Source organism: Echinops telfairi, unplaced genomic scaffold (assembly GCF_000313985.2).
Source record: "Echinops telfairi isolate 266 unplaced genomic scaffold, ASM31398v2 ScPeMD7_8;HRSCAF=38, whole genome shotgun sequence".
Lineage (NCBI taxonomy): Eukaryota > Metazoa > Chordata > Mammalia > Afrosoricida > Tenrecidae > Echinops > Echinops telfairi.
The window spans coordinates 12,936,391-12,954,179 of record NW_022103905.1 but is presented as its reverse complement, the minus strand read 5'-3'; the positions used below and the strand labels follow the sequence as shown (position 1 = coordinate 12,954,179).

The window sequence follows — 17,789 nt, the reverse complement described above, 5'->3', positions numbered from 1 at the left end:
ATTCTGGCTGAATTCACAGGAGGATGTGCAACAGGGATATAATGCTGATGGCAGATGATGGGCCTTGGCTCAAAGGAGAGAATACCAGAAAGATGTTTGTGTGTTACTGACTTTGCAAAGGCATTCGACTGTGTGGATCATAACAGACTCTGGATAACATTGGGAAAAAATGGGAATTCCGGGGATCTTCCTTGTGCTCATGCAGAAATTGTACAGGGATTGGGAGGAAGTTAGGTGAATGGAACAAGGACATACAGTGTGGTTTAAAATCAGGAAACGTGTGAATATGTCAGGGTTGTATCTTCTCACCAGGCCTAATCTGTAGGATGAGCAAATCGTCAGAGAAAATGGATTATATGAAGAAGAATTCAGCATCAGGATTATAGGAAGGCTTATTAACCTGCAATATGCAGGTGACACAATCTTGCTTGCTAAAACTAAGGACTTGAAGCACTTGCTGATGAAGATCAAGGATCGCAGTGTTTAGATTGGATTACAACTCAATGTCCAGAAGACTAATATCCTCACAATAATAGGGCCAATAGACAGCATCATGATAGATGGAGAAGAGATTGAAGTTGTCAAGGATTTTATCTTTCTTGGATCCACAATCAGTGCTCATGAAAGCAGCAGTCAAGAGATCAAAGGACGTGTTGCCGTGAGTAAATCCCCTGCACGTGACCTCTTAGACTATTAAAAAGCAAGGACGTTACTCTGTAGACTAGGGTGTGCCTGGCACAAGCTCTGGTATTTTTAGTAACCTCACAGGCAGCTGAAGAAGAATCGATGCATTTGAATTGTGGTGGTGATTACTGAAAATACCATGAACTGCTAAGAGGACAAACCATTCTGTCTTGGAAGAAGTATGGTCAGAGTGTTGCTCAAAGGCTAAGATAGAAAGGCTTCGTCTATTATAATTTGGACACGTTATCAGGGGAGACCAGTCCTTGTGGAAGGACGTCAAGTCTGCTAAGGTGGAGGGTAAGTGACAAAGAGGAAGGGTCACACAGTAGCTGTAACAATGGGCTCGGGCATAGGAACAATTGTAAGGATGGTGGACGATGAAGCAGTGTTTCATTCTCTTTTGACTAGAAGGCACCTAACAATAACAACCGCATGCAGTACATAAAATACATTAAGAAATGCCTAATCCTGCTCTTTCCGTCTCCGGCCGCACTAGGGAGAGGAGCCGCCGCCATGTCCGCGTATCTGCTCCAGGTTCCTGATCAAGAGGAACAAGCAAACGTACAGCACCGATCCCAATCACCTGAAGCCCGCAGACCACCATTAACAAGAACACTCAGCAGCATCCGGCACATGATCCGCAAGAACGAGTACCGGCTCAACCTGCGCAGGGCCGCAGTCCGCAGAGCCAATGCCATCCTAAGCAGCTAGAAGCCTGTGACTCGCCCCACCAAGAGCTCCTGAGCACCCCTTGCCCAGAGAACTACCCTCCCCCCCAAAAAGCCTAATCCCATATACTGAAGTTGATGATATAGGTAATATTTTTGGTATAATGTATATACTAAAACAGTGGTTGCATGTATGTGAACAAATGCCCACCTATAAAAGCAAGTGGATATTTTATACATGCATTCTCTGGAATAAAGCTACAATACTATTTATTTGATGTGGATGAAATGCATTCATATTTATTAAGTTCAGAAACCCCGAGGGAAACCCGGATTCAAGGAATAATGCTTTGAATACTTCTGCACCTTTCTAAAACGTAATCTAGCTGGGCATACCACATTGAAGTGATTATTTGCACTCTTAGCGGGCTGTATCATCAAAATGCACAAAGTCTTAAAGATGGGCTAACCACTACATAGCACTTACCTTGGCATTCTTTAACGTAGAAAGGAAAATTACAATAACCATATGTTATGCGGTGCAATTTATTATGTTGTGGAGCTGGCGCCTGAATTTGACTCTTGGCGACTTCTACTGACATTTTCAGTCATCTCTCAGAAATGCCACTTCTTAAGTGTATATAAATGACCAAGCTACCATAAATCATAAAGCAACTCCAAAGAAAGGTTGTTTAACAGTCATATCCTGGACGCTTAGTCGTTGGGAACCTTGCCACATAAAGAGACGTGAGATTCAGATGGGGAATATCCAGCCTGCCTCTGGGTCTATTTCAAGGTAAATGTTGGGATTTTCCTGTTACAAAATTAGGATAAAATGAGATTTTCCTGCCAGAAACTCCAGAAGAAAAGATACTCTATTTGAAGTCATGATCTGGGGAATTATCTTCCCTGTTTTAAAACTTATCAAGACCAGGCAACACTGGATCTTCTGCTCTGAATTGAAAAAAGATATAGCAATCATGGATATTTAAAAGTAGCTTCTACTTCAAGAACTTTTATCATAGAAAAATCAAGAATCTATAGTTCTAATATTGCTATCCTAATGTTATTAAAACGATTTCTAAAATCATGAATGGTTAAAATAGTAGGACTTCTCTTTTAACCACAATCCTTTATGGTAAGACCACTTTCATTTACTACAGCAAAGATATTAATACTATTTGTAGTCATCTGAAATTTTCGTTCATTTAGCCATTCACCGTATGTTCTTTTCCAGTATCTTACTTACTCTGTGACGTCTGCGTGTCTATGAATCTCTTTATCAAGGCATCCGTAGTTTGGGTATAAAGATTAAGAGCGTGTCTCAGGGACTGAAGATCTGGGCTTTTCTCCAGGAAATTCCTTTTTAGGCCGTTTCCTCCTGCATGAAAGTATTGCTAGAAAGAAAAAATAGAGAGAGAGAGAGAGATAAGCAGAGACATTCAGAAAGACATCGTTGTAGGTTGTATTGCTCCTTTAAGTGAAGCTCAACTTGGAAGCATAACTATGATCTACATAAGGGAGATTCCAACACATAGTGCCACCCTGCTCAAGCATCTCATCCAGGTTCCAAAGATATTAAAAGAATTTTTTTTAGAATTAGGTAAAGTAGATTAGAAGTTTTATATATTCAGTAGTTCATACACATTTCGTTTCAACTCATCCATTGCAATCTCCCCAGTGTACCATAGCTCACTTCTTCCTATTCCATTCCTCTTTTCTAACCTTCTGAACTGTGTTATGGGATAAATGCTGTCATGCTGATATTCAATGGTTGATCATTTCAGTGCAGAACTAAGTTCGGTTCCTGACCTGAAGGGTGACTAAGGGCCCCAGTCTTGCGGGTTCCACCAGTCTTTATTTGACCAGTGAGCCTGGTCTCTTACAATTTTGAATTTTGTTCCACATTTTTCTTTCATTCTCCCTAGGACCTGGTAATATGATCTTTTTGAGAGACTCTGATTGTACTAGTATCTAGCTATTTAGGTCTCGGGTTCCTGGAGGCTAATATTTATATGGCTCATTAGATTAAATGTTTCCAATGTCTTTCCGTTTTTATACTTTTTCTTTCCTCCAGATGGGGAGAGAGAAATAGCTGTACCTTAGATGGCCACTTATGATCTCTTACGACTCTAGTTTTGTTCCCCCTCACCCAAGTGGGAGGTGAAGCATGGTCTTTGTGAACCATGTTATGCCAGTTGAAAGTGATATCTCCCCAAGATTATGGTCTTGATCCCCCAGACTCATTTCCTCAAGGTGTTTGCTTATGTTTAAGAAGGTTACATAACTTTGTTCTTTGAATGCCCTATGATGTTCATGGAGTTTTTGCAGCCAGGGTAAATTCACATTTACAAACGTCCTCGGCCAAACCTCTATAGAGTCATGAGTACAGGTCCCATTTTCCTCCTACACTTAGAGATCGGTACTACTGAAACCCTCCCATTGGTTTGCCCTGCTACCACTTTTTGCTGACGTCCTTCTGATGGTATGTTGCCTTCCCCTTCATCCATATTAACACGTATCTACCCTCTGGCTTACACCTTCCTTTCCCATCCCTGGTACCACTGTTTCTCATGGTGTGAAAATCTGTTCTTGACTTTCTATGAAATGGTCTCACACAGTATTTGTCCTTTGAACTTGACTAATTTCACTCAGCATAACATCCTCTTAGAGCCTGGATGGTACAGGGGTTAGACTGCTAACTTCAAGCTCAGCCATTCAAAACCACCAGCCACTCTGATAGAGAAAGACAAGACTTTCTACTCCCGCCAAGAGTTACAGTCTTGCAAATCTACAGGGGCAGTTCTACCCTGTCCTACAGGGTCCCTATAGGTGAGAATCAATGCCATGGCAGGGAGGATAACGTCCTCCAGGCCCATCCCTGTTATAAGATAGTTTGCTGATTCAGCACATTCCAAAGATAGTTCTTAAGTGATGTTCTCTGTCACAGACCCCTGGCCCTGAAGACTTACATATTTTCCTTTCACTCATAACTTTGGTTAAGCAATTGGGATCATGAAGATTCAGTGTTTGTAATCCTTGGAATATGACAAGTTTCATTAACAATGGTCAATTTGGGCTCCTGACTTCAGGTATTTTGATAGTTAAAAAACATACACAAGTACGTATATGGTTGTTCCTTTTTTTTTTTTAAGGGAAAAATCCTGCTGTTCCAGGGAGGGGATAGAAAATTAAATGCATATATTAAAGGAGAAGGTTTAATTTCGTCCTAATCCTGCTCCTGCTAGAAGAGTGGTGGTGTGTTCTCGGCCAGTTTGTTTACATAATAAACCGAGGAGTCACAGAAGCAATAACTCGTCCTACGACAAGAAGAAATGCTGGTGGTTGTAATAGCTATATGTTAGGCTGCTAACTGCAAAGTCAGCCATTCAAAATCACCAGATCAACCAGAGAGAGGGCTTTCTACTCCTATAAAGAGTTAGGGCAGCGTTCTCAACCTGTGGGTAGTGACCCCTTGGGAGTCAAAGACCCTTTCCCAGGGGTTGTCTAAGACCATGTTTTCGATGGTCTTAGGAACCAAGACACCACTCCTCTATCCATCTCCAGGTGGGTCTGCCCACATGCAGATAGGCCACATACGGGGGTCACCACAACATGAGGAACTGTGTTAAAGGGTCACAGCATTAGGAAGTTTGAGAACCACTGAGTTAGCGTCTCAGAAATACAAGGGCAAGTTCCATCCTGTCCTCTAGGGCAACTACGGGTTGGCATCAACTCGATGGCAGTGAGTTGAGGTTTTGGTGGGGAGTGGAGAGCATCCCTGGGTGAGTCAAAGACTTAACACACACTTGGCTGCTACCAAAAGACTGAAGGTTTGGAACCATCCAGAGAGCACCTTGGAGGATGGGACTGGTAACCTACTCCCCCACATCAGCCACGGTTCTAGCCTGAAATACACGAGGTGTCCATGCGTTGGAATCAACTCCATGTCAACCCTAAACCAGGAACAGGAGGGTCTTTCTGAATGTTTCTTGGACAATCTGCAGTCTTATCAAAAAGGAACATATGTAGTGCCAGAAGATTAAAAAAATTTTTTAAGTGTTTTATGATCTCTCAAAACTACTGAGTGTTTTCAGAAAAAAAATATCCAAGATTGAATGGGACAAAAAGATTAGTGTGTCTTCTGTCTAGTTCACTCATCTGGGCTATCATGGTTTCATTCCCTTTAAGATGTTGGTGACGTTGTGGGTCACTCATTGGGCTGTTAACCACAAGGTCAGTAGTTCAAAACTCTTAGCAGGCCCTCAAGAGAAAGATAAGGCTTCCAGCCCCCATAAAGAGTTACAGGCTCGAAAACCCCATCACTAAATCACTGTTGGAATCTACTCCATGGCAGTGAGTTTTTTTGTTTGGGTAAATTGTAGGAAACGGATAAAATGATTCTTTTTTATATACATGCAAATTAATTTGGAGTACAAATGATTATTGTCTCTATTTGTTAAGTCCACTGAACCTTTTCTTATTGCTTATATAGATGTGATTCTTGGAAGTCTCCTTTGACTTAGTTGTAAAATCTTACTGATTTCCCTTGTTAATTTATGAGTCAAATAAAAGAATGGATGTTTTATGTCTGCTTTGACATGTTTTATGCCTGCTTATGCCCCCACCTCCCCGCAAAAAAATTACCTAGCAGTTTAAATACAGTATCTTGGATAGCAGCATGCAAAAAAGTGACCATGGTTTTTACTGTCAACTTTGTGGGGGGTTTCGTTTCAGAATCAACTTGATGGCAGTGAGTTTGTCCTTGTGGGCATATTTCCTCGATGCAGCTAAAGGGATAATGTTTTGCTGCTGCTACTATATTTTCACTAGCTTTTTAGGAAGTAGTAGAGTAGAAGTAGAGAGCTCAGGGGCTCTGGTGACAAGGTGAGTAGGCAGTGCGCTGATAACTGTGAGGTCAGCACGCAAAACAACCAGCCGTCCCTCAGGAGAAAGATGGGGCTTCCTACTTCTGCAGAGAGTTACCATCTGGGAAACCCACAGGGGCAGTTCTACGCTGCCCTACAGTCATTACCAGCCGGCATCAACTCGATGGCAGAGAGTTTGAGAGACCTTAGAAAAGCTAAGAAATGACATTGTACTTCTAAAGATTCAAAACACTAACATATTAAAGGCTCTGAGACAGACCCATGGGAAATAGATTTTAGCCTTCTACTAAAATATTTGACCTGAACTTACTTGCCCAAAACCCATGTCTCATAGAATACCTATTAAAACTACTGAGGACAGATGTCCCCTAAGGTATATGATTTGGGATGCTCTAGAAGACATAATTTGGCAATATAACTGAAATATTTTTGAGGCCCTAAAAGGGTTCAGGGAAAAGGAAACCAGAGTTGAGCTATAAAGGTGTGAACTATGTATTTGCCTTTAGAACCCATGATAGTTTTATGTGTCAACTTGGCTTCCCAGAGATTCTGTTAAACACTAGACTAGTTGCTGTTCCATAATGACATAATAGAATAGAATCACCTTCCATCATATAATGTGATCTGTTATAACATCGAGGGGTTACTTAGGGGGTGGTATGCTTTCAGACTATAAGTAATATTCTGGCCCAAATCTTTTTCTCTCTTTCTTTCAACTCAGTAATCTTCCTTAACCTACAGTGCTTGGTGTACACAACTATGGGTCTTTCTTCTGCTGCCTGATCCACAGAGTTTGGACTTTTTATCCCCTCATAACTCCACGAGTCAACAAATGTCCCCAGCTTTCCACTTAACTTAGGAATTTTGAACTTCCCAGTCTCAACGATTATACAAGTTAATCCCTTGAAATAAGTAGCTATCCATCTGTCATCCATCGTCCCCTAGATTACCATTTCTGTTTCTCTAGAGAACCCATAAAGCAAATGCCTTCTAATTTCATAAAACGTATGTTTTTAATACTAAGGTATTATTTCAGTAGGACTCTGGGACATGGAGGACTAATTGTAAACTGAAAGAATACTTTGAAGATTAGTTTGTGCCTGTGTATGTGGCCTAAGGGCCTCTGTAGAGGTTTAAGCTCTGACACTCAAGTAACATTCTCCATTTTCAGACACAGAATCTTGTGAGGCATCTCACTACAGCCTCTAGCACACTATTTGGTGAACAGTGGAAATCCTTTAAGGATAGAAATGATGGCTTTTCCTTTCGAGTGCATTGCATTCCTATAGGAGATGTGGCAAGATAGGAACCCAGCATGGAGGATACAATGCCAGGCAAGAAAACCAGTGGGAAGGTGCCAAGAATGAAAGTTTCCTGTTCTGTGAACCCAGAAAAGTAATATGCCAGGGGCTCCTCACTCAAAGATAAAGGACATTATTTCCATGCTCAGGCAAGTGGGAGCTTGATCCAAATGCTACTTCAGGGAAATCTTCCAGCGTTCAGAACCTGGGCGACAGCCCCAAGAGTGGGCTTCTGGTTATCTCACTGATATAGATAATCAGGAGCAAGGCGGCTGTAGTTTTATTGTACAGACCTTAGCATTCAGAGGTTTCACATTCAATGTTGACTCTGCAAGTGAGCCGATGGAACAGGAGAGCAGAATTTGGATTTTGCTAAGGCTTCGGGTTTTAAAGATATAAATAAAGGGGCTAATATGTGGGGCAAAAGTGTTTTAGTTATTAAAACAAATTTGCTATCCATCGTTCAATGTAATTTAGCTGATAGCCATCCATTGTAGCACCATTTCCTGGGGGAGTTTTATCCTCTGGAGACTTTGTGAATGGGGCATTTGGAAGCCTTGTGAGCGTTTCGCTTAAGCATAAGAAAAGTTGATTCTTTATCTTTGGATCTAAACAAAAGACTGGGCTTCAAGTGCTCTTGTTCCTCTGCAGCCTACAGCATTAAACAAGAACGTCCAGTTTTCTCTGTGCAGATGTCTACTTAGAATATTTCAAATCAGCAGCTCCAATTGGCAAGATAACAAGATGGAACGGGTCAAGTCCTCCTCTCTCAAGAATGGGATGTTCATTCTCTCAGAGGGCAGGCAGAGGATGAGTTTGGAGCTCAGTCCTCTGAAGGATGGGTGACATTCTACCCTTGGCCCTGGCTGATATTTTCTCCACTGACTTGGACAAAGGCAGAAAGCATATTTGTTTCATATTTGCAGTTGAGCCAAAGATTGGATTTATTGGATGACAAAACCGGGATTCAAAATGATCTTGGCAGTCCGGAATGGCAGGTCAGCATTTACAGGATGAGATGGCAAAGTGGAAAGGAAAGGGCCTGCCCTCACGATAAAATGTTTAGGGGGTGACCTGACTTAATAGCAGTTCATTTTTAAAAACCACAAAGCTTTAGCTGATCTCAAGTTCAACATAATTTAATAAGTGATGGAACTGCTATCAAAGCGAATGAAATCATACTGTACATGAATGTAGGCAGACAGGTCAAGACAAGAGGTATAAGAAGTGGCAACATTCTCCACTGGAGCATTAGGTTTATTCTAGGCTTTATCACTTCTAAAGAGTATGAAAAAGTAGAAGTGTAGAAGACCAAAATTGTGTGAGGTCTAGAGGCCAGTTTTTTATTAAACGACTAAAGACAACTAGAAGTGGCATGCCTGTTTGATTCAATGTCTGAAAAGGCATCACATGGAAGAGGAAATAGAATTATTTTATAGAAGTTTGAAAGGACATAGCAGGACTAACACTTAACCAAAATGATCAGGAAAACAGATTTTGCCTTGATAAAAACAAAACAAAAACGCTTCTAAGAGGTAGCAGTTTCAAATTTTAATATGCACAAGCTCGTAAGGTCTGAGTACTGGCCATTATTAAGAAGTGGCCATATGTCAATGATACTTTAAATCTCCATATAAGAAGTTGTGAGTTGCACATTAGGTCATTTTAGAATGCTCTCTCTCAACCCCACTGTCTACTCTTAATGTGCTGGAAAATGTAATTCGTCTGTCCTTTATAGAAGGTGATTTTTTTCATAAGTTATTTAACTCCTCAGGTTATCACCTAGAGCTGCTGATGGTTTTGAACTGCCAACCATGTGATGTCAGCCCAAAGCAAAACCACTGTGCATCCTGGGCCCTTCAAACCAAAGCCCTGCTAAACTTAAGAAATGTCTCTTAAACTCCAAATCATCTCCAGGTTCAGTCAGTTTTGTCTCTTCCTACCATCCTATCCAACTCCAATTTGGCCACGAGACAAATATCCTGCCTTGTTTTCCTATTTTTCTCAATGGATTCATGTTTCCCACTTGCGAGGACTGAATACCTGAGTCAGCCGCACTCAGCAGCCAAGTCCCTCCCCTTGTCGTTCCTGTCTGTAATTCCCAAGGCCATCACCAGGGTAACAGTCCTCACCACCGTATGCATTAAATAACTATCGCATGTCTTTGTCTGCCATCTTGAACTATTCAATTCAACTTACATGTTCCTGTAAGATTATCATTGCTGAAAGGAAATTTCTCAAAATAGCATGTAGTTTCAAAATCTCCAATGGCTTTTTTTTTTAAGCATCTACTGAGGTCCAAAACAGATCCTTGTAGCTCCCCCCCTCACCCCCCAGCATTTTCTGGTTCCCTCTCATACGGCTTCAGTAGGAAAATATCTAGTTAAGCCTAATCCTTCCAGTGTACTCACAAACTACCTGGGCTTCCTGTCTTGTGCTTTCCCACTGTGACATCCTTTCTCCCCGATGCGTTCACATCGTGAATGTTCTCCCATGAAAAGCTGTCAGCTTTTCTCTCAAGACTGTAAACTCCCATCCATCTGGCAGACAAGCCCTTCCACTTGACCTCATCTAATTCACAGAGGTGGTTCAGCTTTTCTAAATCCGCATTTCTCTGCTCCTCAAACAGCTGTCTTACTACTCGGCAACTCTTGTAAGGTTGTCTTTGAGGGAACATGTATGCTCATTATGTGATTTTTAATATGTTCATTTATCTCTTAACACTAGGAGTTCCTTGAGGAAAGGAGTTTTTGCAGAGGTGATGTGACCCCTCAGACTTGGAAAACAATCATGGCATCCTAAAAATGACGTGCGTCGCTCTAAGAAATTCATGAAGTGTATAATTACTTCTGAAGGAAAGTGTACCTGTTTGAATAACTGCTGTCTGAGATGGGATCTCAGGGAGCACGGAAGAATCAGAAGGGATTTGTACTTTTATAACCACAGGTGTTCCTGCACAGGAAACCAAGAGGTCAAGTACAAGCCATAAGGATGTTAACTATTATGTGGGACTAATGATCAGATTGACTGGTTGCTGTATTTGAGAGGGCGTGAAGAGTTGATTGGGAAAGTAAAAAGAATTCATACAAACAAAACAATGCTGGTTGCAGTAGGAGATTGTCTAGTAAGATCGTAGCTTGAACAGGGGAAAGAGAATCCTCTAAAGGAACCATTACTTAGAAGACACGTTAATGAATTGTGATGGAAAGCTGTCTACAGGACAGGTGTTTAATTTCTTTATGTGATAATTATTATCTCTACCACAATCCTTAAATTCTGTAATTATTTGCAAAGAGGAGATTCTTTACTATAATGTTTCTTTCTTAATCACCAGCTGTGCTAATATCTACTTGCCTGTGCTACAATCCACCTACTTTCAGATAATGCATTGACACTTACAATTGGCTCTGCCTTTCTGACATATAGAACATCTTCCACCCTACATACACTAAGATGTTGGCTTTACTAACAAAACTAGCATCTGAATTGGGGTTAGAGAGAATTACATATGAAATATCCTTTTTTTTTCAATCTTGAAAAATAATCAAAGACCTATCCCCCTGCCTGTTTTTTTTTTTTAATTCATGAAATTTCAGAAACTAAATCACTTTATGTCTGGTTACAATTGGTGAGAGAGAAAAAATCAGGATATTTCTGCCTGCTTATCAAGCCATTCCTCCCTCATAATTGTTTTTTCTAAATTATTCTAACTCTTCATATTTGTCAAATATTAGAAAGTGATCACAACATAGTTTTAATGTCTGATTTTAAAAGGTGAATGTTTCTTCACCTATTTGTAGAAGGATTTCCTGTTTTGGTGCCATATGTTATTTTGGTAACATTGCCAATCATCACCTTTTTCCCTTCCAATACTTGTAATCAGACTTTTAGAAAAGCCATGCAAACAATTCATTTGTAACTATTGATTTCTGTTCTTTTACAAGGTACTTGATAGATCTTTAAAATTGTTTTCTATTCCAACCAAGGTCTTCCTTTATATACAAGTCAAAAAACCAAACCCATTGTCATCAATTCTATTACAATTTATAGCAAACCTATATAGAATTTCCAAGACTGTGAATCTTTACAAAAACAAATAGCTGTATCCTTCCTCCCACTGAGAAACTGATAGGTTTGAACTGCCAACCTTAGGGTTGACAGTCCAACACTTAACCCAAAGTGCCACCAGAACTTTATTTTATATGTATTTATTATGTATAGGATCTTAACATCCTATTCCATCCTTAAAAATTAAAAAAATCAAGGAAAAGAAAGAAGTTTAAAGCCCCCTCTATACTCAACACTTTGTCCCAAATTGTTTCCTTGCATCAATTGTGGATATTTTTGTTCACGAATCAAGGGCAAACTGTACCTACTGTCTTCAGTATTTGGTCAGCATACTTTCTAGATACAGGAAGTTCTCCTATGATGATTTTTTTAAATTAAAATGCTCCGAATTAGGTTGGTTATTTTGTTCCTCTTTTACTGACAGAGATATTTTTTTCTTGGGAGTCTAAGTCTTGGGAATGACTCTGATCCAATATGGTGGGGCTCAGTCCGACACCACCTAAAACTCACTACCCTGGATTAACCGAAGATTGTAGGCTGACCTTAGCCTTCTCTCAGTTGGTTCGTGCTCTGCCCTGTTTTCTTCCTTTAACCCCCAAGACGTCCCTCTCCAGGAGGCTCTCCTCTCGCTCTGTAGAGAGCTCATTGACTCTGCATTCCCAGCATCTTGTCCACAATTCTTTCATCGACTCAAATGTAGGCAGTTTTGTTCATAAATCAAGGGGAGTATCTACCGATTGTCTGTAGCAGTATTTTTATTTGGCACTATATTTTCTGAAAACACTAGGTTCTCATAGAGTGATTTTACAAAATTACAATGCTCCAAATTAGGTTGGTTATTTTGTTCTACCCGTAGGAAGCTGAAGTCGAAATCATGCAAAAATAATGTAAGGAGATAAAACAGTGGTGTCGACAGGCAGCTACCAAAGCTGCCTCATGGACAACGGATGGTGGCCTGAGCCCTAAACTAGATGATAAGATGTGGATCATCATCACATTCTGCTATTTATGTGGAAAACTGAGCATAAGAAATTGCATAAATATGAAAATAAAAAGTTTATCCAAAAACGGTATTTGACTCCAAATTCATTTAATCTTCGTTATCTCCTATATGCTTGCAGAAAGTAAGATGGATTTGGGCCCTTTGATCCATGTGTTTAGTGTTTTTAGTGAACTCTTTGTGGCCACCAAGAGAAAGATCGGACTTTCTATTCCTGTAAAGTGTGACCGTCTTAGAAATCCTCAGGGCAGTTCTACCTGCTGCACAGGGCTGCCATAAGTCAGCATGGCCTTGACGGCACTGAGCTTGGTTTTGTTGTTTTGTGGCCACAGTAGATCAGCCATCATGGTCAATGTCATGTTTTAGTCCAAATCACTAGGGTCTTTGGGAGTTAACCCCATCTCGATTTTCCAGAGAATTCCTGATTCCATAAAATCATATGATGATTGTTTAAAATTTAGGAAATTCTTTACGTCTTTAGAACCAGGCTCAGATGTAAGTAGCTGCTACCAAGAAATGTTTTGCTGAAAAAAACTCTCCTTTTAGGGACACACCCAAGTCTTGCAGAGAAATGGTCCTGGAGTCTCGGAAGCCCACTACGACCCTTTATAATGGGGATCCTTTCTCTCTTGACTTACTTTTCTATGAGTTTGAACTTGGGTTAGGCTGTTTGTTATCTGCCTCCTAGCTGTCGCTGCTGCACCACTTTTATCTTCAAATACTGTTCATTTGACTGCTTTGCCAGGCACGTGGAATGATATCTCAAAGTCCAACCAGTCTATCTGCAACATATGGTCATAAATTCTGTTGTGTGCCACATTATACCCTCTTGATTCATAATTGAAATCACGTGTGCCTGGTGTGAAAGCCTAGCCCCAGCCCCGTGAAGGTTTGAGCATTGTCTAACCCCATCTCCACTCTCACAACATACAATTAAGACGGTTAATATTTTTGATCTATAGTTGTATCGAGGCTGCCGATTTAAATTACTTTTAAATTACTTTAAATAACTAGCAAATAATCCAAGTAATTGAGATATTGTATCTTAATTTAGAAAGATTATATCTTCTCAGAAGAAATATCCATGTTAGCCTGCTCCATTTTGTCAATGTTTTGTAAAACAACGTGACATTGACTTTAGAGTTCAATGCCATTCCTCAGTTCTGCCATGCACTAGCAGCTTTGTGGCCTGGAACAAGCAACTGAAACCCTTCTGCCTCAGTGTCCCACTCCAAAGTGGGAATTATCACTCTTGACCTACCTAACATCAAGCTGGTTATAAGGATCTGGTGAAATGATAAACATACATGAGCTTTGAAAAAAGACAAAAACTTGAACGTATATACTCTGTAAACTCCATAGCATTCACTTAAATTTCTCACTTTCTCATTGTATGAGGGGATAACCCCTCAAAAGCAGAATTTTTTCCCAAAGCGATGCACTTATTTTTTTTTTTTTAACAAAACAACCTTATCACCTTCAAGTACTCTCCATTACACTGAATCCATTTGTCAAATCTGTGATTCCAGTCTTGGAAATGTTTTCCAAACTCATCTCTTTGGATAACTAACGGCACCACCCCCATCTTTTCTTCACCTCTTCTACATTGTCAAATGACTGTCCGTGCATGTTCCTCGTCTTTCTTGGAAACAAAAAGAAGCCACACGGAGTGAGGTCAGGTGAGTAAGGTGTGTGGGGCAAGAGAGGCATGCTGATTTTTTTGGCCAAAAATTGGCCCTCTGAGACGGCTGTGTGAACAGGTGCATTGTCATGGTGGCAAAACCCTGTCTGCCACAAGTGAGGCCTTTTTTGTTACACAATTTTTTCAGAACCTCTAAATAGGTGGCATGATTAACAGTCTGAGCTGGTGGAATGAACTCCAAATGCACTATCTCCTCACGTCAATAACACCCGAGCATCATCTTCATCATTGGTTATACTTGACAAGCTTTCTTGGGGTAAGGTGATGCTGGTGTCTTCCACTGGCTTGATTAATGTTTGCTTTGGGGTCATAAGAATAGCACCATGTCTCCTCACCAGTAATGACCTGGGAAAAAAGTCTGGGTCACTTTGGAGCTGTTCTTTCAAAACATGCCATGTTTCCAGTCAACACTTTTTTTGTTGGTCAGTCAGAATCCGAGGCACAGATTTCACAGTGGCCCTCTCATTCCCAAATCTTCTTTAAAATGTGCTGAGCCAAGCTCCAGACAGTCCAGATAACTCCCGCATCTCTTCAATGGCCCATCGTCAAGCACAAGTGCACAAGGGTTGAATTATCTTGACATTTTTGTCTGTTTGGGAAGTTGACCAACGTCCAGAATGAAGTTTGTCATCAATCGACCTTTCGCCTTTTTTTTGAAATGAGAAAATCACTCATACACTTGAATTTTTCCCATAGTGCTGTCCTTGTAAGCTGTGTTAAACATCACAACCATTTCAGTGGCACTTTTCCCAAGCAGAAAACAAAATTCCCACTGCTCTCTTAAATTAGCCATCACAAAAAACAAGGTTTGAGTGAAACTATTTTTACAAAAAGAAAAATTCACTGTGACCAGAGAGAATCTTCCCAGGCAATGCCACTGGGTGCACTAACTTAGAGCCAGTTGCTGGATGCTCACCTAGCTGGGGTAAAATGCATACTATGAAATATCCTCCCAGCAGAACTTTTTTTCCGTTTTTTTGGTGGGGTATACCCCTTGTATGGTTGATGACTTCTCAAAATTTGTCTCCAAGCTGCATTCTTTCAAGTCCCCACTTGGTTGACACTACATCTCTAACCTGATAGATTTATCCATTGAGAACAGGATCATGCATTTAAAACCAGTTTAATTCTTAAAGGACAATGAACAGGCCTTATGTAGATTTTGGTTGATTTTCACCCCTATTCTGTGTTTATTACTTAAGGAAGCCTGTGCCAGCTTTTTAATTTAGTTTGGTTTGGGTTTTTTTTTTGGTAGTGGTGGTGGGAGTACCCCGGTTGTATGCTTACTTGGTTAAATTGAGCTACATATGAAATGGGATTATCTCATTGGCAGTTTGGGGGAGTTAGGCTGCATAGCAATAGCTGCTTTGGCCTAAGCACATCTTTCTGAAGTCTCTGTTTTCCTTATGGTGTTCCCCTTGCTAGGCTCCAGGGCACATTCAATCTCTAGTCCTCCTGTTACACCTTAGTTCTTTGAAGTGAACAACAGAATTAATGGTTGATAGGAGTAGGTGATAGGTAGGTTTATTGTGCCGACCTGGCTCATGAACACATGTGGGATGAATTGAAGGGCAGAGAGATAAATGACTCAGTGAGCCTCACCTTTCTTGTCTCTTGCTCTCTGATGGTCAGACCAGTTGAGGCTGCCTTAGCTAGTTCTCTGCCTCAGCTGGCAAGGCTCACTTCCTGTGAGACATCCCTGAGGAGAAGCCACATGAACCTACCCTGATGCAGCTGTGGGTGCTGGAGAAGCCATGTGGAGACCCCTGCCAGCGCTGAGCTGCTTACACTACCACTGGATCCAAAGACTTTCTACCCACTGGCCTGTGATCATCCTGCATTCAGCGTCATTGCCTGTGTTTTGTGAGTTTGAGGACTTTGTAGATCGGTGTCGTACTTACGGGCTTGGACTGGACTGGGCTAGGATGCTTTCTTAAATGTACACTTATGCTTTATATAAAAGTCTCTCTTACACACATGAGTTTCTGTGGATTTGGTTCTCAAGTCTACCTAGACTAACGCCGAGTATCAAGGAAAAAACTCCAGGAGCAGACGAGAGTTCCCACTTTGGCAAACTGGTAACTGAAGCACTGAGAGCAGCTTTGAGGTGAGTGCATTGGCAGAGCCAAGCATAAGGCCCAGACAGCCTCATAAGAGGAAGCTCCTGGGGGTCTCCGGAGGTGGGGTTAGCATCCTCAAAGTCAGAACACAGCATTGGAGACCTGGCCAAAGCTCTGGAGGTTCAAGAGGCCCAGACGTAGTTTGGGATGAATGAGGCAAAGATTCAGACACAGGAGAATGACACTGGTCCACTTACGGAAGCTTGGACACTAAGTGGTTTTGTGCCTAAGGATCAGACGAGACTCTTGTCGCTGAGACTGAATGAAAAGGTTACCAAAGACGGGAACGATAAAATGGGATTTTTGATCTGACAATACACAGGTAAGAGGATCTACCTGAGGGCCAAGATTCTCCAAATTTGGGCAGAACTCAGCTTAAGAGTGGTGGTCATGTGGCCCCACCATGAACGCTTTTAGAAATGTTCTTGGTAAGAGATAGGAGCCATGTCTGTCAACAGAACACATCTCCCTTTCCCCCGAAAATCATGTATTAACCTAATGCAATCTATGATGGTCTAAATTCAGATTTTTAAAATGTGACCATTTTCTTTGCCACTTCTTGGAGCCTCCAAAGCCCCACAGTAGCGCTTCCCTACTCCCAGGCCCTAGTGCAGGCAGGATAACTCCAAAAGCTAGTCATTTTTTACTCACAGGTTTGAAAGACGTTTTTTTAAAGAACTGGTTTTGTAAGTTGTCCTATATTGCTTTCCCAGGCTTTAAAAAAATTTCCCCCTCAAAATTATTTTGCTAAGTTTCCATCCTTCTAGGTAAATCTCTAGCGTTATCTTTAGAAACGCTATCTCTCATTTTATTGCTCAATTCTCTCTCCTTTTGCTACCAGGTATCACAAAGCTCTTGTATGAAAACTCTCATGTTGCAGTGTTCAACACTGATGCCCTAACGAGCAGCCTCTTAGTAAATGCTGATTGTGCAGAACAAAAGCCATGAGGGGACACTTTTGTGGCAGTGTCCGATCGTTATAAGGGGGAGAAAGCACCTCTGTTTTAATGAACAGCAGTGTAATGTCGGTTTCTATCCAGAGGGACTATTCTGTCCTCTGCAAATGGCTCACGGAGGCGCTCAGTGCTTTACTCTATTGTGCACACATCCTGGACAACAGATGCTTTCCTGAGTGAAGAATGAGGCACTCAACAAAGCTTAAACTTAGCGGAGCCATTCAGATCTTAAACTCCCCAAGAAACATAAACTCTCAAACACATACACACGCACCGCCTTCCAAAGGAGGATTCCAAAAAGATGTGGACAATTCCATTATTTTTCACTCTTGTGAAATAACTTCCACTTCTGTGAAAAATTTACACACACACACACACACACACACACACACACACACACA

General features: G+C 41.1%; 1 protein-coding gene across 1 annotated transcript in view; it reads right to left on the bottom strand.

Annotated features, from left to right (window-relative positions):
* The window catches only part of UNC13C (unc-13 homolog C), a 586,641-nt gene that overhangs the window by 66,152 nt on the left and 502,700 nt on the right, over window positions 1–17,789 (bottom strand). The window contains exon 28 of the mRNA XM_045286469.1: window positions 2,602–2,749. Coding sequence (XP_045142404.1) covers window positions 2,602–2,749 — 148 coding nt within the window. The remainder of the gene's footprint in view (window positions 1–2,601; window positions 2,750–17,789) is intronic.